General features: G+C 39.3%; 3 protein-coding genes across 6 annotated transcripts in view; 2 read left to right on the forward strand and 1 right to left on the reverse strand.

Annotated features, from left to right (window-relative positions):
• The first annotated feature begins 278 nt into the window (after positions 1-278).
• On the forward strand, positions 279-11,713 carry cd164 (CD164 molecule, sialomucin). Of its 2 annotated transcripts, XM_086166844.1 has the most exons (6): positions 279-502; positions 1,140-1,211; positions 6,820-6,885; positions 7,245-7,367; positions 7,988-8,059; positions 8,154-11,713. In XM_086166844.1, exons 1-6 carry the CDS (start codon positions 433-435, stop codon positions 8,327-8,329), a joined length of 579 nt encoding a protein of 192 aa, XP_086022970.1. In that variant the 5' UTR covers positions 279-432; the 3' UTR covers positions 8,330-11,713. The 2 variants fall into 2 exon arrangements, with proteins under 2 accessions (XP_086022970.1, XP_086022971.1); XM_086166845.1 differs by lacking the exon at positions 7,245-7,367 and having other exon boundaries at positions 288-502; positions 8,154-9,817.
• A 2,745-nt stretch (positions 11,714-14,458) lies between these two features.
• On the reverse strand, positions 14,459-18,726 carry cep57l1 (centrosomal protein 57, like 1). Its single transcript, XM_086167216.1, has 11 exons — positions 18,561-18,726; positions 17,964-18,117; positions 17,750-17,866; positions 17,553-17,674; positions 17,066-17,179; positions 16,897-16,974; positions 16,630-16,719; positions 16,478-16,552; positions 15,974-16,236; positions 15,153-15,297; positions 14,459-15,056 (listed from the first exon to the last, which is right to left on the reverse strand). Exons 1-11 carry the CDS (start codon positions 18,594-18,596, stop codon positions 14,871-14,873), a joined length of 1,380 nt encoding a protein of 459 aa, XP_086023342.1. The 5' UTR covers positions 18,597-18,726; the 3' UTR covers positions 14,459-14,870.
• A 1,410-nt stretch (positions 18,727-20,136) lies between these two features.
• Positions 20,137-24,884, forward strand: part of sesn1 (sestrin 1) — a 55,138-nt gene continuing 50,390 nt past the window's right edge. For 2 of the 3 annotated variants that reach the window (XM_086167593.1, XM_086167596.1), the window contains exons 1-2: positions 20,137-20,201; positions 21,014-21,333. In XM_086167593.1, the coding sequence (XP_086023719.1) occupies positions 21,055-21,333 (279 nt within the window). In that variant the 5' untranslated portion in view covers positions 20,137-20,201; positions 21,014-21,054. Of the gene's footprint in view, positions 20,202-20,322; positions 20,513-21,013; positions 21,334-24,884 lie in introns of those variants that run through there. The other variant, XM_086167594.1, reaches the window with a different exon arrangement.

Raw genomic sequence — 24,884 nt, forward strand, 5'->3', positions numbered from 1 at the left:
TAAATTATGGGCGTATGTGAATGCAAATGAGCCTTACAATGCACGGACAAATCGTGGTATCGATCAACACAGATTTGCAAGTGTGCGTACGCCTGGTATCTACACGTGTAATAGGAACGGATTAATTGCATTTACGTGGACTCTAAATTTCAATCGTACGCAAGAATTGTCCAAATTTCCTCCGCGCAGTAGATGATCGAGGCCCCTGATCTCCACGACGCCGGCTGTTGAGTCACCTCTCACCCCTCCCTGGAGAGAAGTGCCACATGACCTGTCAAGTAGGAAGTGGCGAGCTAGCGAGCAACAGCAGCATCGAGCGCAGACGCAAGACGAGGAAGAGAACCGTGAAATCTCCCGACGTCTCCTTACCGACCTTTACGCTATACATTTGCCTCCCACTCGAGCACGCAGAGCAATAACACGGAAGCAGCCATGTACTTGAAGGTGTTTTTTTGTGTTACCGTCTTGGTTTTGAGGTGGTCATCCGCCGCGACCGACCAAGGTAAGTTGGCGACCTCTCGCTGCCGTGCTAGCGGCTAGCTAAACCCGCCGTATCACTCCTGCGTTCGTCAAGGTATTTCCGCCAGTCCTCAAACGGACCCTTATCGTTTGCCGTGCTCTCATTCCTCTTTGTAAGAGAACCTGGGTGTTCCAGTCAGTTTGACAGCTGTCATTTATCTCTGTTTTCCCCCCCAGTGTATTCGTTATTTGTAGTCGCCTTGACAAGTTGTCAGTTTGATGTCCACGCTGGCCAGCAGCCGAAGCAGCTAACACTGTAGCTTGCCAAATGCAAGACAAGTGACTTCGAACTACATGACTATTGTGTAACAGCTATGCATCGTTTGTCATGGCTATTTCGAAGCTGCATAAAGCTGAACTGTCGAGTGGCCATCCACTTGATTAAATACCGCGAAATCAGATCAGCTTGTTATGTAACAGGCGTGCTTGCTTATGTTGTGACACATTTTAAAATTAATTAACACCATAATGCCCAGCTATGTGATAAAAAGCTGGGTGTTGCTATGAAGATGGCATTTTAATCAGCATTACTTGTAGAGTACTTTTATTATGCATCACCCACCCCAAGGTTGCTTAGATATGCCTTGTATATATTTTTTTGTGTATACATTTTTTTTCAGATGTCTGCCTTGGTCGCTCGTGTGATGAATGTGGAGCCAACAGTACCTGCCAGTGGGTCAACTGCACAACGTGTAAGTATCTTTCCTGGGCGTGTGGCAGGTTTGGCCAGAGTCACAGATTGGTCTTTGTGTGACCGAAATTGTCTAAACAGATGAACCAGGAAGACACATGATTCCTTGGTATGGGGGGAATTTATGTCTGACTTTACATGATGTCATGTTTATCTGCTGAGGTCCCAACAGTTCATGTGATCTGTTTGGTACCAACAAGCAGTAGTGTGAAACTGGCCAATATCAAACTGGGTTTGATATTGAGTCACTGGTACATGCATTGGATGGGCTGAGCTAAATTCAAGGATATTAGCTTTTTACAACCCAACAATTGTGGAGGATTAACAGGGCAGGGAAGGTAAGGTTTGGTGTCCACTGTTATCAGACATTTAACTAGAGTTCTGAGAGTTGTTTCCTGTCACAGACCCAACTGCTGTCAGGCCATTTTGTTGATTCACAGCATTAGTTGATGACTCCATGCACTTTAGACGGCTCAGGGCTTGGCATTGAACCAACAGTGGATACTGGTCAATGTTGACACTATCCCAACATTAATATTGGGTTACTTTCACAAACACTTGTTCAGTGTGTTTCAATGCAACGATATATATAATTCCAGTAATTTATAAAAATAACTTTAATACTTTATTTTCCTCATTGTTCCCAGCCATCCTCCTCTTATGCTTTGATTTCATGCAATTTAAGATGTATTTACTTATTTGGTTGTTTTTTTTCACCACTTAGTTTCATGGTCATCTTTTAATGCTTCCTGTTGAATTGTGATTCCGTGTTGACTTGCAGGTAATTTTCCTGGATCTTGTGTGATACATTTCTAAGTCAAGCTGGAAACTATGTGCTATAATATTGTTATCACCATCTGTAAAGAATGGGTTACAGTCAGTATAATTTCATATCTTTAAATGTCATGTTGAGATAACATCCATTAAGCAGATGTGAATGAAGCTGATAAAGCGCAATTGTTTGGGGGATTTTGCTGAGGTTTTTTGTGAACATGAAGAGGATGAGTGGGAGAGGGGATATGTGCAGGAAACCAGGAGGATCCTCACAATGGGCAAAAATAAATCCATGAGTTAGAGGAAATAGTGTGCAGATAAGATAAGCATATCAGATGACACAATTTTATCATTCAGTAATAATTATGCTGTAAGAATGCTTTGTTCTTTTGAGTGATGGTTTGAAAACAGAAATGGGAAATCATTAATAATATGATGAGCTTGATCATATGAATTAAGCACAATATCAGATGCATTCAAAATTAATGACCCAATATCTGTGATGTTTACTAAGAATGTTAAATAATTTGCTAAAATATTTATCTAAGATGATTGAGATGGCAATTTCAGTTCTCCTCATCCCCAAGGGAAAAGCCATAGTTTTTCCTCATGTGTGAAAATGTGTCCAAGAATATCAAAGCTAAGCATAATATGGACTATTTACAAATGTTTTAGCCATATTAAGTAATGAGAAAAACGTAGGGTTGTTACAAACCAGACAAAATGACAAACACTGACCTCTTATGCAAGGCAAGATATAAGCAGGCAAAACATTGCTAAACAATGCTGACTGCTAAACACACACACACACACACCAAACCTTTCTCAAGTTCAATCAGCTATTTTATCAAAACTCAGCAAAAAGGGAGAAACCGTCTCTGGTCTTTGAGGGCGGCTTTGCAGTAGCACTGAGTAACTACACTGCTACAGGAAGCAAAGGCCTGCCACATTGTCATTACTAGATTAATCTTTGGTTTAGAGATTTTGTGTAAACAAGCCTTTGGCATGATAAATGTGTGTCACAGCAGACTTGTGTTTAAACACTCAAACAGAACACGTGTACACTCAGTTGTGCCTTTTAAACCAGGCCATAGCTTGTCAAGTGCTATGAAACCAGAGGTTGTTTTCTGTGGTGGGTCTCATACCCCTGAGGCTTTCACTCACATCAGTGCCTTGAACAATCTCTGGATATACCACATAGTGATTATGTCACCATCTTTGAAAAAAGGTGAGAGCCAGTCCTACCTTTCACAGCTGCCTGCAAGATAACAGGCCTCTGACCCACTGGCTGGTTAAAGAAAAAGAAGGGAAAAAAGACCTCCCCAAGGTTTTGAACATGTGAAGGTGACCATTAGATCACACAAGGCATGAGACATAATTCCGCCAACATCCTCACAATCTCTGGATAGTCTGTGTATTGAACCACAGTTAGAAGGACATTCTCGGTTTCAACAAAAATGCAAAGGCACCAAGTAGAACATGACAAATAACGAGAACATTAAAAAAACTACACTCCTGACATCAGTAATTGGTAACCTTCAAACTATATCTCAAACTTTTATCATATATTCAGAAAATTTGTTAAAGATAATTGCAAAGAAATGTGTTTACATTTTGTTGCAGCACTTTTTTATTTTATGGATTAGGCTGAGGAATGTTGCAGTCTTCTTCTCTTTGCATATAGTTTGGTTTGGCCTCCTGAGAATTTTCGCAGCTTCGATTAGGGAACTGAAAGAACAAAACTTAGTGTCACTCATGGAAATGACACATAGGAAATGGTGGATGCAAACACCAGTACTGGCGATAATCATCCAACAAAATAGTTGCAATGAAATTGTAGTCTGTAAAACCACATTAATCAACAGGAAGCAAAGGAAATCTGATATTAGCTGCACAATTTTCTTAGTCTTACAAGGAATTGAACTGAGCCAAAAATTGTCTTAATTCAACTATTTTGGAATGAGAATTTGATTTGTCACATTTGAAATGTTTAAGTGAATATATCTTGTATTATGTATTGTTATTATCTTGTATTATATATATCTTGGGGCGCAGGAGATAGAGAAATCGGCTATGGAACTGAACATTCCTGGTTTGATTCCTGGCTCCTCCAGTGTGTTGAAGTGTTGTTAAGCAAGACACTGAACCCCAAACTGGTGGATGGCATGGCTTCTGCTCATGGTTCATCCATGATGGGTTAATTGCAGAGGACAAATTTCCCATGGGGATTAATAATGGATTAATTTTTATTATTATCATTGTTATTGCAGTACCATAAATATATCCTCCCAAAACATGTATGCAGGCGATCCACCTCATCAACAAATTTCCCCAGCCCAAGGATATTATAAATGCACAACACAAATATCCATGGTTTATATGTTGATTAGTTTCAGGGACTTTTTATCTCTTGTTTCCAAATGTTAACAAAAGCTACTCCTTGTAACCCTTTTCTGTGCACTTTTGAAATTTCCTACAAAAGGGGTAGGCAAGTGTTTGTTTGCATCCTTGAGCATTGGCCAAAAACTGACCTTTAAGGACCACAAAATATCTGCCAGAACAGAGCAATATAAAACATGAGCTGATTAGTAATTTTTGGATCCTGTTGGTTAAAAAGACTGGTTTAAACAGTGGCTTGATATTTGAAAAGAAAAACTCTGGTCGGACTATTTATTTATATATATATATATATTTAATTTTTTTGTTTAATTGAGTTGAATGAAACAACCAAGGAAGGTGAGTATGAGGACCGCTTATAGCATCAGGCTCACAACTTTAATAAACACAATTTTCCTGCAAGATGTTCTTGTATTCCAGGATTGATACAGATTTAAAGATTGAAGATAATAAATGTCCTCAGTATATGCAGTTAGTACTTGAATCTCTGTGAAAATCATAGTTTCAATTTTTCCAAATATATTAATATGACAGCTATTTATACCCTAAAGGAAATGTAAAGGCTTTAAATTGTGTATGGACAAGGCAAATTTTTATTCTAAATTTTTCAACCCCTTTTTTTGGTATGTATTTTCTGTGCATGTATGAAATGACCATTATTTTTAGTATTTCACATAATCAAATTCCTCCTAGAAATTGTTTGTCATGTAAACCAATGTAGAAGCACTGTATGACCTCTAGAACATGTTTCAATATGTGCCAAAATTGCATTCACATTGACGCTTGAACAGCAGCAGTAAAGTGAGGATAATGGAGTGTGAAAAAGAATCCGTAGTCACAAGGTTTCGTTAGTCATGACTCTTTGGTGTCAAACTGTCACACAGGTGGAGTCTCTGTTTAGTTTTATTATAAAGATTTTATATTGCTGTACTAAAACATGGCTGAGGAACAAAAGAGGAACAATGTTGCAATAATGTCAGTGTCACTGGGAAGAAATACCTACCACTTCTTGGTCTTGACTTATGTTATGGTGGACAGACTCGATTTCATGGCAGGGCAAAGTCCCTTGTAGTGGATAATTAATAATCTGGTGACACAAAAAAGAATAGTCCCTGAAATGGAAATGGGTGATTGAAAATGATTGAGCACATTCTCCATGTATGCTTTATATCATACATATCTTTGCTCTGATAATTCATGCTGCTGTGCAGCTTGTGTCACACAATTGAAACCAAACTCTTAAAAACCAACTTTCAAAGAAATGCTTGACCTTAAAAATGATTAGTCAACATGATCGTTGAGAAACATTCTACCTGCAGCATTTGGGTTTTTTTATGAAGAATAATTTCAATGTTCATGCGGAAGAGATAAGAAAAGCTCCATTGCACATCTTGTTTCTGAACAATTTGGAATGGTCAAAAGACATGCTGTCAGACCCAACTGCTTGTGCACATTAAGTTCCGGAGATGTATTTCAAAAACAGAAGAATGTAGGGCTTAGTGATTACAGTGCTGGTGACTGGCTCAGACTCCATATTGAGGTTCATCCTCAATGATCTGATAACAAGTGTGAAGCTCTGTGTGTTTGAGTTTCAGTAGGATTGAAATGCTTCTCTCTACTTGGGATTGGATTCCACTTCCCCACTCTATATGGATACACACACCCACATCATTTTTTTATTATGTATAGACTGAGGCTGTATTGTGCAAGGTTAAACCTTTTTTTTTTTTACTTCAAAAAAATTCTGAATTTTCTATGGTATATTGTGTCAACGAACTCTTTCATTTACTTGACACTGATTTCATTAGAGATTCATAGTTTGAAAAGTCCTTCAAGAAAGAGAGGAAGGGCAGCCAGGCAACTGTTTGAGCTGGTTTAAATTTGGGGGAAGGATATATACGGCAAGTTGTAGTTTTGTTTGTTTGTGAGGGGAAAAAACAACAAATAGCAAGACTGGGAAGATACAGCCCTTCTCTAGTGTACAGAACCAAAAGGGGGAAGCTAAAAAACAATCCCAAAAAGTCAATATACAATTTGTAAAATGCTGCTGCCACACTAGTGAGTATGTGTTTCAACTTTACAGAGCTAAGATAAGATAAGAGCAACTTTATTTATCCCGAAGGAAATTGTTGTGCCGGAGTTTCAAGCAAAAACATAACAATTATAGATAATAGTAGGAAGGAGGGAGAATAAGAAATACAATAAAATATAAAGTGTCAAGCTTAAGGCTATCAAGTGTTTTAAGGTCTTAACAAGTACAAACATTTGAATATTCCCTTCGGCTGAAGGAAGAGGATCAGGTCTAATTAGGGATCGGGCCTCAGTGCACATTGTATTTACACTTATGTAAGAATACAGTTACTTCTGATCGTTGTCATTATATGGACAAACTATAGCAAATATAAAGTGCTGATAATTTTTTTGTGTTTGCTTTACAGCTTTTGTTGGTTGTCGTAGTCTGACTTCATCGAGTAACGACTCTTGCATCAATGCTACCTGCTCTTGTAAGTCTGATATTATGCTGCCTAGAACTGGGAGAGTGTGAATTTAACATGTTATCTAACAACATGACATTGTCTCTACAAGAAGATCAGCTGACTGTATAGTTGATGCTTATCTGCTAAAATGCTGATTCTGTGTGGGCCAAGCTAACATATGAGATGACTCTGTCTCAGTTGTTGTAACATTTTCTCATTAATCTTCTTTAGCTGTGCTAATCACTTTGGCAGGCCTGTTGAAGAACATTTCACTATGTAAACAATTGTGTGGGAAAACAGTGGGATTTCTGTTCATAACCTCTTGTTTGGATGGTGTTTCTTGCTTTGTCTGTTTAACCCTGTTATGGTGATGGTTCCCTGTGCAGCTGTTGACCCCTCAGCTAGTCCGTCAACTCTCAATACTTCAACTGTCGCCTCTCCCACTACAATCTCCCCAACCACTGTTGCCACTGCCTCTAGCAGCAGCAGTAGCAATCATACCACTTCAGGTAAACCGGCAGCTAAATACTCCCTCCTGTTATCCATGTAGTTTTCCTTTAGACATGTCTTGAAATTTCTGCTGTTTTATTGAGAATGATTAAAAAAAAAACCAACAACAACAACATTGTGCTCTGAAAGTTAAGAAAGTAAAAACAAATCCCCCAACCAACACCTGTCATGCTTACAGATTTATGTAATCACTTAAAGAAGCCAAGTCAATGTTTTCTGGGGGTTAAAAAGTGTCCAGTTCATACCCAGTTTAAGAAAAGTGAGCTACAGAGGTGCTGGTAGTCCAATTTTTGTCACGTTGTGACAAGGAAACAATTGAAAAACAGTCAAAAATTACAAATAAAATGTTTCAACTCAAAATCACCAAAAAGAAAAAGTTATTTGTATGTTTTAGAATAACTTACCTTCTTATAATAATTATGTCTGATAGTTGGACATTTTTATTCAGTTCCTCCAAGTTAAGGAACTGTTGAGTTTGATAAAACCCTGTCATGTGGAGCCTCAGGTTTGTAGACATGACAAGTACTGGTTCCTGTCACCTGTCTGAGTACATGGACAGATATGACAGTTGTACTGAGCTCCTCTGCTGTGAAATCTAATTGACATATTGTTGCTGCAGCTGGAAACTTAACCACTGTAGCCCCGACCCACGCTGCTAACATCACCAGCACAGCCGCAATCTCTAACACAAGTAAGTGCTAAAGGCTTCGACGATAGTGCATTTCTATTATTGCATTACTGCACAAAGAGATTAGTTCTTGAACAAATTTCTCTTTCTGTCACAGCTGGAAAAACTCCAACTTCTATACCCATCACCTCCTCCCCGGCCCCTCACAAGGACTCCACCTTTGATGCAGCCAGCTTCATTGGGGGAATAGTACTGGTCCTGGGCCTGCAGGCTGTCATTTTCTTCTTGTATAAATTCTGCAAGTCCAAGGATCGCAACTACCACACCCTTTGAAACAGCAGCACTGTCAGAGCCACATCACTCCGCTGATCCCCACCTTGTTGAACCTTCCTGAGACTACTCTCCACTTAGCAGGCGCTTATCACCATGGACTGAAACAGTGTTTTCAAGCAGGTTGTGTTGATGCTTTCTTTGATGATTTGCCACTTGCGTTGACGTTTGTATCTAGACACCCAAGCAATCCTGTATGGATGATAACCAGCATCTAGAATGATTGAACAGATCCAATGTCATGGTTTACCCCATGACCATCTGGATCAAGTGTACCTCCATCTCATGCATTCACTGAAAGCGATTTTCTGAGGAAGTTTTGCTGTCAACAGCATGTCTCCTTTGGGTTTCCTTGAAGAAATGCATGAGAATTGAAAGATCTCTCGCTGATGCTTATTTGGAAACACTGTTTGAGTTCAGCACAAGTTATTTTGATGGTGATAATTCAGTATTGCATTCACCCATTTGGATCGCGTGTCAGCCCCCTATCCCCTCATGCAGCTGGACATACCTATGTTTTTAGATGTAACAGTGGAAGGAATAGAATTAATACCAAGTCAAGTGATGCCACAGGAAAAACAAGCGATCCTTGTGGTAAAACGTGTTGATCGGCAATCCCTGGACTTTCAGTAGTGATGTGTGTTTCTTGCGGTTGACTCCTTGAAGAAATGCTTTCAAAGGATACAGGTTGTTTAAAAATCAAACAAAAAACAGCAAAAGAAAATTAGTCAAAGACCAATTCCTTGTAGTGCAGTTCAATGCAATAAACCACATGTCAAGATTATTTCCATTTCAATTTCCAAAGTTTTATTGTCGACTTTCAGAGTAAAACACACAGAAGATAAAAGCATGCCCATCCAGGTTGTCATAACTGAGCTGGAGTTCTTGGAGTCAAATTGAGTAATTGTAAAATATTTTAGAATATATAAATAATTTGTTTGAATATGTAAAATAGAGAATGATGGCATGCACCTCTCTTGATATAGATGGTGATAGATGTAAAGTGCCTTTAATGTCCCGTATGACTTACAGAGAGAAATGGAAGATGTTGAGATATTTTTTCCTGGTTGATGCCTGAGTGTTATAAATAGTTTCTAGTTCTTGCAGAGGCTGCAAAATGGTTTGTCCCAGCTGGACTGAAGCGCCTTTGTATATGAAGAATACAGCTAGTAACTTGAGGGCCATCTCAGTCAAGTCTTGTCATTAGAAGTTTTCCCCTACAGGTAGAGGACCATATTCCGCTCAGAAAGCCTATGGTCTTCTCACAGAAAGTTTTCTATACCGCAAGGAAGATGTTAAGGTACTCTTGTGTGGCGCCTGATGCTGCCTTTAGACTTCCTCCCACCTCACTATTTATGTGTCAGATCTTGGGTGGACTTTACAGACATAAACAGTGAGCTGGCAGGAAAACTGCCTCTGCAAGGTGCTTTGTATCTGGGAGTGTTGCTTTACAGATGTAATTACTTGAGTATTTGAATTGAGCAAAAAAAATGAAAGACTGTGAGTGCCGGTTTGCCAATGAGCATATGCACTTCTGATTTTGTCATGTCAATGAGAACCACAGGAACCATGTGGCTGTGCTAGTGCTCATGTCAACTTCTAATTAGCTTGCTGCTAGGTGTTTCATATTTTCTAATTTGTTTTGTCCCTCCTGTAAATAGCCTGGCCTTGTTTTTATTCTTTTGTTTCTACTTAAAAAGGCTAAATGAAGGAGTGTAAATCCATATTTTTGCTTGTAGAAGCTTGTCATTGAATGTTTTCTCAAGAATGTTTTAATGCCTCTTAATTATTGCATGCTGGAGGCTTGTAGATCCCCTCGCCATTGCATTTGGTCTTTAAGGAAGTACACAAGAAACCACTTGATTACTAACGCTAGTTGCAAGAATGCCTTGAAATGTGAGCATTAGGCAGAAATTTATCAGTTACGGCATGGAAATTGAGCATTGCACTGACCAGCTAATTTTTGTCCCTTTGTCTCCTTAATGTTTATATGGTTGAGCCAAAAAAACCAAGCTTGTATTGCAGTCTTGAATATTAACTTGATAAAGGATGAATCATCTTGCTTTGTATGACTGGAATTCACAAGTAATTCACGAGTGTATCATTTTTTGGGTTGACTAGGCTTCATTTTAGGAAACATGTATTTTGCTGCTCACCATGGACACGCCTTCTAACCTACACTGACCTGGTGGCATTAGGCTACAGCCCAAAGATCCAACCATGGCGAGTAGGTTGCAAATTTTTGCCTTAGCTGCTCCCAGTTGTTCTTTCTCTGCACACAGAGACCCCTTTGCCCAAATTTAGAGAAATATTTCAAGCTTTTGAGTAGTGCACCTTTCAAGTACTACCGCTGAATCCACACAGAGGTTTTCCTGCTTCCAAAATGGTTGCCACATTCCTCAAGAACACAGAATCCCATACTGATAGATTGTGTGTCAAAATGCCTCCCGTATTCATACAGATAGATATTCATTGTTTTGCCTCTTTGCAGTTACATCCTACCAGTTACTAACCTGCACCTTTTCAAGAAAAGTGCCTTATTCAGTTGTCCGTTCAAAGTTGTAGTTTTTAAGAAAGCTAAACCACACCTAGTGAATATCAATGGGACTCAGCACTTTCAGACCCCTGGTTCTGTTCTTATATTTTGCTTAAATGTCTGTTTCACATTCAGCCTTAACGTCTTGATTCAACTCATCTGCTAGTGGAAAGCTGTCTATGATTCTGCTTCTGTTGGAATTTCAACACCATTCTGTCACCTCAGTTTTGAAAAACCATAATTGGATTACAAACAAATGCTGCTAAAGTATCAGTGACTAGCTGTTGTTGGGCGTTTGTGACGTGGTCTTAGAGGAGATGTTCTTGCCAACTCTACACTTGTTAATTGAATCACTGATAGTGTTAAGCCACAACCACAACACAAGTATACTTAACTGCAGTATTTCCTCACACTATTGCTTGAGCTTCAGTTTGGTTTTAATACTCAGTTTTCGCATTCAGTGATTTAGTTCTTGTAGTCAAATTCTTAATGATCAGAAAGGGCTGCCTACCAGGTACTGCCTTGCAGTGTTGAATTCAAATACTGACCAGTTAAAAGCGTTTCAATTATTCCCTCCTTTGCCTTGTGATTCAATTGCTATGTGCACACAGTAGTGCCATGCACTTTCTGTTGTGTTCAAGGCCATCCATCTTGTAGGTACGATAATTGGCACTGATCTCACCCATTTTTCTTAACACAGCCATATGTAAACATTTCAGAAGGCACAATACCTTCTAAAATGTTTTTTTTTTCCCTGTCTTTCTTCTCAAATTTCTATGTTTTTGCCTTGTTTTCCTGGTGTTGCCTTTAGATTCACAATGTTAAACCAATAAAGTTTGAATATTGTTAAACATATTGTCTAATTTACATTTTCATTTGCGAGTTACTGTCTCCCAGTTGTAATTTACACGACAAATATTGAGTGGCAAGATGAAGCATTGCCTGGTCTTTGACCAAGGCTTCATTGTCATGGTTACAGTTGAAAGGCTAGTTGCCTGGACAACAAAATGTATCGAGTTCAGGCTTTCCTCTGTCTTTCCATTTATGTGTACCAAATCCTCTATATAATTCCATATGAGCAGCTAGATTTGTACATTTCCAAAATCAGCACGCTTCTGGATTTTGTAATCAACTTATTTTAACTGATCTCCCTCAGAAAAATTCTGCAAGTTGGTTTCTGGGCTGATAAAGCAACACTTTTTTTCCCCAGCAGTGCTAGTGAGATAACAGATGAACCTTATCTTGCAACTTATCTCTAGGTGAATATGCACACAGTCTATTGAAGGAAGCATGAATGTGGGTCACAGTGATTATCACCCTCATGGATTCAAACAGGTTTTTGCCAATGAAAACAAAGTAACTTCCACTTCAGAAAATATCAATCTAGAATGCTGTTGATATTTACTGTGCACAAAAGACACTGTTTTCAGACAAACTAGTTTACAACTGTCATTTGCAAAGAGCAGAGACAAGGAAATGAAAAACCTTTGTGTATGTGGTGGTGGAAGAAATTAAAAACCAGTGATATCGCCCCCTTTCTAGTATCTTTTTCACATGGTCTTCAACACCACAGCAAAATGAATGATATAAAGGGACAGAATGAGTTTGTGTTCGCCATAGATATTGGCATAAACCTTCAGTAAGAACAAATACTTTTTAATGTTTTTAAATCTCAAGTTATTTCCAACGTGAAAAGAAAGTGTGCACATTTAGGCAAAGACTGCAGAGGCTGTGATGAATCTGTTAAAGGCTAGATAAGTAGAATATTTCATGGTCAGCCAGGCTGGGCAAATTATCACTTTATATCAAATGAATAATGAAGTTACGATAAATAATTTTGTCATGCTTTTGGGCCTCTACATTTGTTTGATAATTGGGGACATTTTTGGCAGCACCAAAGAACTTTGACTTCACCCCACAAATCATCAAGACAGTATGTAAAAACAAAGTGAAACTGGTACTGTTTTAAAAAAAAATCCAAGATATTGTGTGTAAAGCAACATGAAATGGCTTAGAAGTTAAAAGGAACTTCTCATATGAACATACAATTTATTGCTATTGTATCTAATTTGATGTTCCATTGTGAAGCAGATAATGTGTTCTAAAAGACTATTGTCATTTTTCTCCATATCACCTAGCACTACTGTCAACCTTTTCCTTATGAATAGACATCACATCACTTTTAAATGTATTCCTGAAAACAAAGGAACATATTTTAGACATATATGAATGTATTTGTTCTTATTGTATTGGCATTCTTCATCTTCACAAGGTGCTGAGTGAGGAGCTGGTTGCAGGCAGTCCTTTCACACATCCATAGCAGAATGCCTGACACTCAGCCCTCCTACATACACTGCTATTCAAGGCCAAAAAAGAAGGGTGTGCAGTAACATCCTACAAGCAGCAGGGCGAGGAGAGGATGTGGATATGTATGCTGGGCCTTTAGTTGCCTCAGTTAACCTGATTGCTGTGTCCCATCATACTCTGTAATTCAATATGAGCTCAGGGAGAAACAATGCATTTATTGAGCTCACTCAAACACTAGCCCAGTCTTTCTTCATGCTCGTTACTCCTGGATCATACCAGGAATACCAGACCTATGTCAGGCAAAGTGAATAGGAATATACAAAGAAATTACATTTATCTTTCCCTGTGACAGTGACTCTTGCACACAGCTGTTCACTATCTGTATCAGTCATTTATTTGTGTTACTTCTGACAATATAACCTGTGTTAAGTGGGTGATCATCTGCTTTTGGTAAATGAGTGAATGAAGCAGGTCTGAAGGTTAAAATATGTAGTCTGCATGTCAGAGATTTGACCGTATGAAGACAACAGAGATGATGCCCAAAAGCTGATGTTTGAGTGTTGAGTCGTCTTAACGTCCTCACCCCTTAGTTGATGTATTCACAGAGCAAAACTTAAAGTCTTACCAAGAAATGTTTTTTAATCTCATAAGCCAGCAGTGAAGATGGATAACTCTCCCAAAGCTGTGCTGTGTGGCCTCATTAAAAAGGATGAAGTAGCTTTTTTCTTATATATATATATATATATATATAAATATAAATTCAGCTGTCCTAAAGGCCCATGTGAACAGTGCTCTAAAGCTCTGGCTTCATCTCAGGTGCACTCTGTAAGACAGAAGACAGCAGCAGCAGCTAAATGGAGCTGAATTAAAATGTCTTAAGCGCATTAAACCCTTTGTACTTGAATACCACAGGCTAAACACTGCCATCTAGTGGCTTCATCACAGCACAATTCTGAGCCAGGGTTCCAATTCTCAGGATCTTCTGCAACTGTTGACACAACAATTCGGGTGGCATCAAACGCAACGACATATTTTCATATAAATGCCAGAATTTTGTTTAAGCAGATTTCTTGGAACCATGCAAATGCCCTCCTAGGCTTCTTGCTAATTCACCTCATTTGTCAAACTTAAGATAATTTCATCTTCATAGTCATTTATAACACTTAAGGAAAAAGAATAAATCACTACTTTTTCTCTGATTTGAAGCTATGATTGAAGACATTCTGACATTTTCATTCACCTACCATTGTCTGCCTGAAAGGGTGACCAGTATGAAAACAGTAGGGGAGAAAATGTATTTTTATTAAAAATTTTAAATATTAAAAGTTCAATTGTTCCAGCATTGTTTGGAAAGAGTGTGGTTCACATAACTGACATTATTACTCTGGAAAGAAATACATGCCATTGAAGGGTAAAGTTAATTCCATTATCCAGTGATATTAATCCGAAAAAGCAAATGATCAACAATTAATGAAAGGTAACTGAATTTTATCAACACACTTCTCCAAAGCCAGTTGTTTCATGATTTTAAATGCAAATTGACCAACCATTATTACAATGTATACTTTTCACAAGACCCCTCTTTGCATGTCTTGTTATCTTACAGACAATAAAAGGAAAGAATAAACTGCAAAAAATTCAGTGGAGTCTGAGGTTAAATTGGCTGTCAGAGTCTGAACTCAGAGGGTCTTTCAGAAATACTCAGGTTTCCCAGGAGAGGTCATCTTGTTTTATACTATTGCGGAGGTTTCGTGATTGTCTGAGAATCTGCAGATTTTTTTCTGTGGCGGTGTGCTTAGTCTTAACAGAAGGACGACCCGGTTGCCTGCTCCCTGTCAGCTTCATGGCTTCTGCTGTGTCAGGCTGGTGAACTTTCAATTTATGAAGCTGAAGGGAAATGGAAGATGGAGTGCATCAGTACTTGAACACACATATCAACCCTGGAACAACCTTTATGATTGAATTGACTGGTGCTTAGCATACTGTCTGCTGGTGTTTTCTGAGCTTTGTGATCTGAGCTCCCTTTTCATCCATTCTGGCCATCAACCTTTCGAGTTCTCTCTGCAGGTCCTCCATCTGCTTTTGATGATTGGCTGCATCTATTTGACGAACCAACTCCTGATGTTCACTGCTCACAAACAAAAAGACTGATAAATAATTCTGTATGTGTTCTTAGTAATAAGAGAAGATAAACACGCTTCTCATAACTGGAGTAGAAAGCTACAAAGCTGACACTGGTGCACTTACCAAGTAATTCAATCGGGATGTGAAATTAACGGACAACTTTGCTTTTCTCAAAACAGCTCACATGCAACAAAGCAGCAATTTAAATATCTTTAGAATGCCTCTTGTGATGTCATTACTTCTGACATCAGATCATTCTGATCTGTCTGTTGTGATTAAGTTTTTTTTGTTCGCACATCAACCTCAAAAGTAGCTGTATGTCTGCTTTGCCAGTGAAATGGTTACACAGAAGCTTATAAACAATGCCTGCTCTTGAAATTCCAACTCATTATTTTATAATGCTTTCAATGAAGTGTTCCTAAATTGCATTGAAAGGGTGTTTTTGAGTTGGAATTTTAGAAGGCCTTTGATGAAGAGAGACCACAGCTAGCTGACTTAACAGTGGCCAGGTCTTAGGGTCACTATGGCATGCAAAGGAAATAGACGACAATCCTCTCTTACAACAGAGTGAACTGGAGATCTTCCCAAAATCTTGGCAAACAAAATAAGATATCAAGTTGTGTAAACTTATTAAAAAGACACAGCATGAAAAAGCACCCATAGAGGAGGAGTTTACTCACAAGCTCATCTGACCTAGTTCGTCCTGCAGAGCCAACAGCAGATCAGACAGTGATCCCAGGGATGGATCTGCTTGTTTTGGCCACTGCTCAGACTTATGGAGGGTTGTAGGACTAGGAGAAAAGTTGCTTTGGAGGCATTTCCTTACGCTCCGGCCTGACCTCTGCAAAGCAAATGCTCGCTCACACAGCTGAGGCTGATGGTGCTTCATCATATGTAGAATACTCTGCACGTTGGCATGGACTGAGTGGCTGGGGCTTGTCGACTGTGGAGGGAATAACAATAGATAAATCAATAGGAACCAATAGGAGACATAGCTCTTTGCATCTTTTTGAGGAAAATCATTTTGGTATCATTGCTTTCTCGAATTTATAAGGCAACATATTTTCAAAGCTTAAATGTTTATTGTTTGTTTGATTTTTATCCCAATTATCAAATCTAAAAACCTTAAAAAAAAAAACAACTCAAAACAGCAGATTTTATTCCGAGCATTTGAAATAACTTACAGTTCCTGCCACAAAGGGCATTTTGTTTAACCTTGGATCGCTTGGTGATGCCATTTCAGTCTCCCTGGATGTTTTCTGAAATCAGAGATCCCTTATATAACTACTTTGTCTGGAAAAAGTATCTTCATTACAGATGAATATTACAAAAGTACCTCAGCAGCCTTTTTAGTTTTCTTCTTTGGCTTGACCTCCTCACAAGCTGGTGAGGAAAAACGAAGGTTGAGGTCCAACTCCCTCTGCAGCTGCGGATGTACCAAAAACCCAGATACATATTAATGATACAAAAACTGCAACAACTCAGAGAATTTTACCTTTGTTCTAATAGACAAGGCTTTTGTGATATCATAGCGTTACAGGCAGGAAGACACACTCATCCAAAAAAAAAGTCCTCAAATGCTACGAGTCTGATTTGGACTGACCTCGCATGCTTTCTCCTCGACAAGCTTTCGCTCATGCTCCTCCTTCAGTAGTTTCTGCTCCAGCATGGACAGCTTCATCTGAAAGTTTTTTTTTAATAAGTCTCATAATGTATGGGTTGAATGAATGGATCACTGAATTCAGTAATAAAGCAGGGTATTTGTAATTTACCCCTGCCAGAGTTTGGGTTCTATTCAACTTGAGACACTCAGATTCAAGTTTCTCCAGCTTTTCCTGATGATCCAGGCTGTCCAAGCTTCTGGGCTGCTTTTTCTGTTGGGAAGCCTGGTGAATAGTGGAAAATGATACATTTTGTTGCTGTTTCATAGCTGGGAAACCTCTTTCATACCAGATAATCAGGAATAAATAAATCACAGATATCTATCCCCCCATTGTAGTAGACAAAAGATGGTCATATATGGTCAAAAATCCTTGAATCCTTTCCCCCTATTTAAACCTTTCCCCCCCAAATGAGCAGGTGCGCATTATTCTTTCTTTATACACAGTAGGATCAACAAAACATAAGAATAAAGGAACCAAATGTTTAAAATAAAAAATAATTTCAAGTTTCATTATCTCACTGCTTTGCCTCTATAAGGAGTGTTTTGCAACAAAACATACGTACATTTCGCTTTAAATGTGCACACTTATGAGTCACCTCATTCTCCATCAAGGCGTTCCTCTCCTTTTTGGCATTTTCAACCATCTTTCTCATGTAGTCCAACTGCTTCTCAAGAACCCTACAGCGAGACTCTGCAGACTGCAGCTTTGAGTCCAGCTCTGCAAACCATCAATGAATGAAAAAAAAGGCTATAAAGGCTTTTTTAAAGGCCCTCTGATGAAAATTGATCATACCTTTCTTACTCAAACCGCCTGTTTCACTCATGCTGTATGAAATCTTTTCAGCTTGGCTCCTTTCTAGATCCAGACGTCTGATCTTCTCCTGGAGTGTCTTTAGTGCATCTACAACAGCTGCAGTTGAATCAAAAAACACAGCAGAATTACTTTTGATATAACAGCAAGTGTCCATGACAAAATCAGTGACCCTGAAGTGAGTGCTGAGCCATACCTCTACTGTCAATGTTAGGCTTGCTTTGCAGGGGCCGGGGAAAGGCCATGGGACAGTGCACAGGCGGGGGCAGCTCTCTTGGTACGGGTAGGATTCTGTCTGGAGGCTGGTAGTAGCTCCCAATGTAACTGTTTTTGGAGGGTGAATCCAAAACCTGAGAACAGAGAAGAAAGTTTAGGGAGGCTTGTACAATTTGTGACTTATTGGAGAAAAAAGAAAGACATAAAAAAAAAATCAAATACTCTACGGTCCTGTTTCAATAGGGAGGGAACCCCAACATCACTACGTACAACAGAAGAAAAACAAAAATCCTTATATCGTCACTAATATCAATAATCCATCATCAGGTAAAACTACAAACATTGTTGTTGCACCAGCGACAGAGGGCCCCAAATATACTATGAATTTGAGAATTCTACGTCAAATGCTTAAACAAGACACCGCGCCGCGTCAATAGCATACGGGAGGGTCTATTCATTCGATCTCGGTCCTGTTTAAGATCACGGTAAAGCTTTTTGACAACATAGCACTTAACGGCAACTGACGTTTCAGAACTAAGCTAACTTGAGAGCTGCCGAGGGTATATTTAGACACTACCTGATCCGGATGAGGATCCATTCTGTGACAATTCATGCGACAGTGGTCTAAAACCGGTGCGTGAGATGATATATTATCGGTTTGCCTTCGTCAGAAGTGATCGATAAGGACGTATGCCTCTTCGAGCCACTGTTGTTAACTTCCGGTCGAGTCTGTGCAATTTGAATTTCCCTCCTACTCGTCACTTCCGGCTCCTGCTTGTAGTTCCGCCTGCTCACTATCGCACCCCTTTACGTTGATACGGGGGTCCAACTTGAAACAAATTAATAAAAAAGGGACTTATAAATTCATTTGCCGTTTCTCTCAATAGATCACTTTTTCTGTTATTTTCCTCCCAGTTTCATTCTACTCTTCAGGTTTCCAGATACATTTCACTTTCCCCTGTTGTTGTCCTCTGATACTACGAAGTATTCACCAATCGCTACTGTTCATTCTATATTAGAAAACATGATATGAATATGAAAATGTTGAAAAATCCATACGCATGTATATTATAAACTGCACGCAGTTGTGCGCCCGTTGGCTTATTTGTCGATTTTATTGTTCCGCATGTAGGTGTTCGTCTATATCTCAAATGGCATTTTACCGTAGAACTTGAAAAAAAAACTTGTTTTTCGGATCTCATATTCAGCACATATATCTGACCGTAGGATATCTTGTCGACTGCTAAAATTCATTGACTAGTAAAAATATAAAGGTTATTTCTGCTATTTGTATGGAAAAATGAATAGCCCTGACAAGTATAGCCCTTTACATGCAATGTGAAACAATGCCGTCAGGTTTACGTAACCGTAAAAATATATGTATTTTCATTCATATTTGTCTCATATGTCCCCAAAATAAATGCTTTAATTATAGCTGTGTCTCATACAATTAGCATTGCTAAACCAGACACTCAAATGAAACCGACTGTATGCTATTTGAAAAAGATCATCCGCCTTCAGATTACGTCCTTCAAGAAAGTACATTGGTTTAGTAAAATTAGTTATTCTCCATGCTTATACTTACTGCATATACATAAGATAAGATATACAATACACTTATTTACGGGTTATTTAAGTATATTTTGGCATGTCAATATTCTGCACATATAAGCCTTGCCTTCCTTTTGCAACGAATTACTTTAACTATGTTTATTTTTCGAGTAAACACTTGCGTCCTTTCGTCAATGTCACAATTAAGATGATTAAATATTCATTCAGGCAATCGGACTAATCATCTTAGTAAGTCATTGTGTATCTGCCCTATCTTCCCTCTGTGTTTTCTGACATACTCTTATTTGTGATAAACAAGATAGAGGAGGGTGGCAACGGACGAAGTGGATTTTGGGAAATGTATTTCTAAAACACTTGACAGACCTACGTAAAGCAAACGATGCGATTTTTACGGAGAATCCAACTCCCAAGTATCCTTCCCATGCGTGCACGGCGTCCACCTACCAGCCAATCACCCATCAGAACCACCAAAGAACCGCCCCTCAAACACAACAGACGTCATTTATTGGTTATATCCCTGTGTCAATCAAATGTTTACCCTCTATTTGTCCCCTCCTACCATTTCTACTGGGGTACTTAAGTGGTCAATACTGCAATTTGCAATGCGTCCCGCTGCCTGAGATCTGCTCTGATGAATGCCATTTAAGTAAGTATTTCTCCATGACACCTTTTATATTCACCATTCCTTAAAAGTTCTGCGTGCTGTAAATGTATATCCACATCGGTTCCGCTATGTTTTTACTGGTGTCTTTGTTAATGGGCAGGTTGAAAGCCAGGGCGAAAGACGGGGGAGGAGATTGAATGGATCGTAAGCAGCAGGGCGTCGTATCAGAATAGATTACATACATATACGGTGCTTGGATGAGGGATCGTATTCCCAAAACAATCAAATATGTTTTTATTTCCAGAGGACATAAGTGACAGTGAAAGCTGACAGACTCTGGGCCATTGTTATCGGTAAACACCCTGTATATTTTCATTTCTTGGATTGAGGCAACCGAACAAGAATGATTGTGAATCAGTCGATAAATGTTAAATCTTGCGCGATCCACGTATTCATCAGTGAATCAAAAGTTATATATATATATATATATATATATATATATATATATATATATAATAATAAAAAAAACAGATTAAAAAAAAAACCTTACCTTACAGGTTTCTAAGAATGACATTGCGGTTTTCTAATGTTTGTTTGTTGAGATTCTATAAATTGAAACAAGCATTTTGGCCACTGTGAGCAGGTCATGGTGAAAATTCTGTTAATTTTTCCTGATTATTTTATTATACTTGGCAAATATGCCTTTAATAAGCAAATTAGTCATGCTTCCATTTCCTCTAGTCATTGTTTAACATTCCTCACCACTTGTCTTGACTATAATAAAAACATCTTGTAAAGGGTATTTGAAAACAATGTGAAAATAATGACTGTTTCATGTGTTATTTGTTGGTTAGCTTGTTGTAAGACAACACAAGTATTAGTCCAAGATCAAAAGATGGAAGTGCTGGACCAGGAATCCCTTGGGAGGTGGGATGGGCTGGGCAATCGGGATGCCAGCTCCAGAACGGCGGCCATGGAGCACATCTGCCAGGAGGTGATGAAGAAGGTTGAGGCTGTTGAGCCCATACCAGCGCCAGCCCCCACACCAGCAGCACTAAAATGTCCCCCTAATAGTGACCTGAATGATATCCTGGCTCACATCCTCATGCTCGCCAAACGCTGTCCATTTGAAGATGTCAGGGAGCAATGTGTCCGACTTCTACAGGCGGTCCAGGTAGGACATTTCTAAACCCTTTTTGGATCAAACTTGCTTTTTTTGTACAAAACCCACACTAGCTTTTCTGTGTCCCTTCAGAAGTGCATCTGGCATTACTCTGGTTCCAGCTGTCTCTTTATAACCATTGCAAACACTGATTCTAATCAGTTGCTCATGCATGTTATGTCAAGTGAATTACAGTCAATGACATGAAGTTATACAACTTTCATATATAAATGTGACATGAATGCAAAATAGTCGTCTGCTAAAAACATGACTGTACATGACGAGAATAGCCGTATTTGACTTTTCAAGTAAACTGAGGTTATTAAGTAGTTATTAGTTGAACTACACGGCTGAAAAACACTTTGAATTTCAGTCAAATCTAATATAAAGGGATTGATTAAAAAAATATTACATATACATTTATATATTTTCATTGTATTTTCAAAACAAGAAAATATAATTCAATCACATTAAAATCATCAGCATAACACAGCAAATCTGGGGAATGACATGAAGTGTGTAAAATGAGATCAGTGATTTTATATGACTTTTAATCAAGAAAACCCTAGCAAACTCCCTCCAAAGATATTCCATGTATTTCAGGCACAGTTATACCAAATAAGCTAATAAAAAGTAGGACGTGTTTACGGCAAATGCCCCATAAAAGTGCAACAACATCGAAACTCTACCACTGCAGCTATGCGTATTTTTTTAATCTTTGTCTTTCTTCAAATTAGACAAACCAGCTGCTGACAATCCATTATAAAAATACAATCCCTGTACCATGCAGATTATCCCTTTACTGAAAATATGGTTTATAGAAAACAATGTGGAGTTAAGTCCATACCAGTACCTGAATTTGATTGTCTATGTTATTTTTCTGGTCCACCATCTTGCGGCACCAATGCGGGAAGCAGCACACCCTCAACATTGTGTACAGTGGGGATGCTGACTTCGAATCAAGACGTTGTAGGTCGACGGAAGGAATACTTCCAAGGCATTCTCAGTCTGGACGACAAGCCTTCCAATGAGGAAGTAGAGTTGGGGGACTTTGGGGTGGACTCTCCTATGCCCTGGGTTCCATGTCCGGCAGGGCATCCTGTGGGGGTTGCTCCAAGGAGTATGGGCTACCAAAACGTGTAATACAGGCCATTAGGTCCTTGTATGATCTGTGTCAGAGCATGATCCACATTAAGTCGTATTTTTTCTGATGAGGGTCTGACTCCACCAAGGCTGCCCTTTGTCACAGATTCAGTTGATAACTTTTATGAACAGAATTCACAGCGTTTAGGGGATCTGGTTTGGTGGCCTCAGGATTGGGTCTCAGCTTTTTGCAGATGATGTGGTCCCGTTGGCTTCATCGGACCATGATCTCCAGCCCTCGTAGAAACGATTCGCAGGTGGAATGCCCACTCCAGGTTGGGGGAGAGGTCCTGCCTCAAGAGGAGAAGTTTAAGTATGTTAGGGGTCTGGATCGGGAGATTTACAAGCGGATTAGTGTAGCATCAGCAGTGATGCGGACTCTGCACCGGTCTGCCTTGGTGAAGAAGGAGCAGAGCCATAAGGTGAAGCTCTCAATGTACCAGTGGATCTACATTCCTACCTTCAACCATGGTCAAGAGCTGTGGATTGGGACTGAAAGAACAAGGTTTCAGATCATAGCAGCCGAAATTAGTTCTCTCAGAAGGGGTGTTGAGGCTGTCTCTTACAGATAGGGTGATGAGTCCGGCCATCCGGGAGGGGCTCAGAGTAGAGTCGCTGGTCCTCCATGTGGAGAGGAGTCAGATGAGGTGGCTTGGGCATCTGGTCAGGATGCCTCTTGGACAACACTCTGGTGAAGTGCTCCGGGCCTGTCCAACCGGGAGGAGGTCCTGGGGAAGACCCAGGACACGCTAGAGGGATTATGTCTCTAGGGTGGCCTGGGAACGCCTTTGGATCCCCCTGGAGGAGCTGGATCAAGTGGCTGGGGAGAGTCAAGTCTGGGCCTCTCTGCTGCCGGGTTCCGACCCTGGATAAGCAGTAGACGATGGATGGATGGATGTTATTGCTACATCTTCTACTGTATTTTCTTATCCCTATTTTATTGTCATTAAAATTAATGTTGGATTGTAAGTACGGTGTGTACAACAAATGTTTACTAATGGCTAATTTCGGTGCTAATGTATTTCAGAAAATTTTGATGAGTATCAACCTCTTTGACCAAATAATCCCTCTAAAAGCAAACAAAACCAAGCCTTGCAACTTTTGGTGGCCTGAAATCTTATTCTGAGGAAATAAATGATATGGCTTTGGAATTAATTCTTGTTTATGTAGGAGTGTTTTGGGGAGATGGAGGATAGGTGCAGTGCGAGATGAGAGAGAGAAAGCTGCTTTGTGGGTTTAGCAGTGAAGCACAGTACACAACGTCTGGTATTTTTGAATTATGCTAAGCTGTATTTGCCAAGGGCTCACCAATGGGTGCATTTGTGAGCCTGCTACAGCAGTGCATGTTGTTCTGGTCACATAGTTGAAGAACCCCTGACCAACAACACACACACACACACACACACACACACACACACACACACACATGCACAGTTTTCTCATTATTGTAAGAGATTGAAGGGTCCAGAAGGGGGTGAGGGGGGGGCCTTGGCTCAGACAGATCTCTAATTCCAGCAGATCCTCTGAAGACAAATTCTTTGAAAGCACAGACTGTGCTTTTCTCACTGAATCCCATCTTCTCTCAAAGAGGAGGGTGTCCCTGCTTGCTGAGAATGATGTCTGCTCATACCTCTACAATACAATAGATCTGAACCTTTATTCACATTTTTTTTTTTTGGAGAAAATACTTAAAACGTCAAACACGTAATCAAGATAACGTTTTTACTGGGGAACTAATATCCAGTTGATGTTTCAATACTACGTTAAAAATATTAAATGTTTTGGTCCAATTGTTTATCTGCAAGAAAGCAAGGTGTAAAAAAAGATTGTCATGTTTAATATTGGTCGATATATATGCCCATACCATTTGTGTTTACCCGCTATAAATATTATGTGTATAGACGGAATGGCTCGGTTGTTATATTGGTGACCCCTTTTTTTTTAATAATTATTAATGGTAAAGCCAGTCAAGTAATGACTTTACAAGGAATAAAATTATATCATGGCATATTTGTGCAGTTCAATAAACTACCTTACTGTGCAAGTTTCAGGTCGAGCTATTTTTTGCTCTTGATAAAGTAAATTGACCAGCTTCGGCCTACACACAGACACACACAAAACAACCATGAGGGGTATCCATCATCCTTTATTTTACAACTCATGGCAAGGTTACAAATGAAAAACTGCCGAGAAGTGTGAAGGAGAGACTGAATAGTTGTCCGTCCCTATATGTGTTCCTGCGATCAACTTGTGACCAGTCCAGGGTGTACCCAGCCTCTCGCCACCTGACAGCTAGGATAGGCTCCAGGAAAAAGTGGTAAATAATGGATGGATCATTGGACCATCACAATGCCTTTTTCATTTTTTCCTTGCTTCTATGATCTGTATCTTTGAAAAGATTTTGGACAAATCTATTTGAT

Source organism: Fistularia commersonii, chromosome 20 (genome assembly GCF_037954325.1).
Source record: "Fistularia commersonii isolate RoL2024-O1a breed Wild chromosome 20, RoL_Fcom_v1.0, whole genome shotgun sequence".
In the NCBI taxonomy this organism is placed as follows: domain Eukaryota; kingdom Metazoa; phylum Chordata; class Actinopteri; order Syngnathiformes; family Fistulariidae; genus Fistularia; species Fistularia commersonii.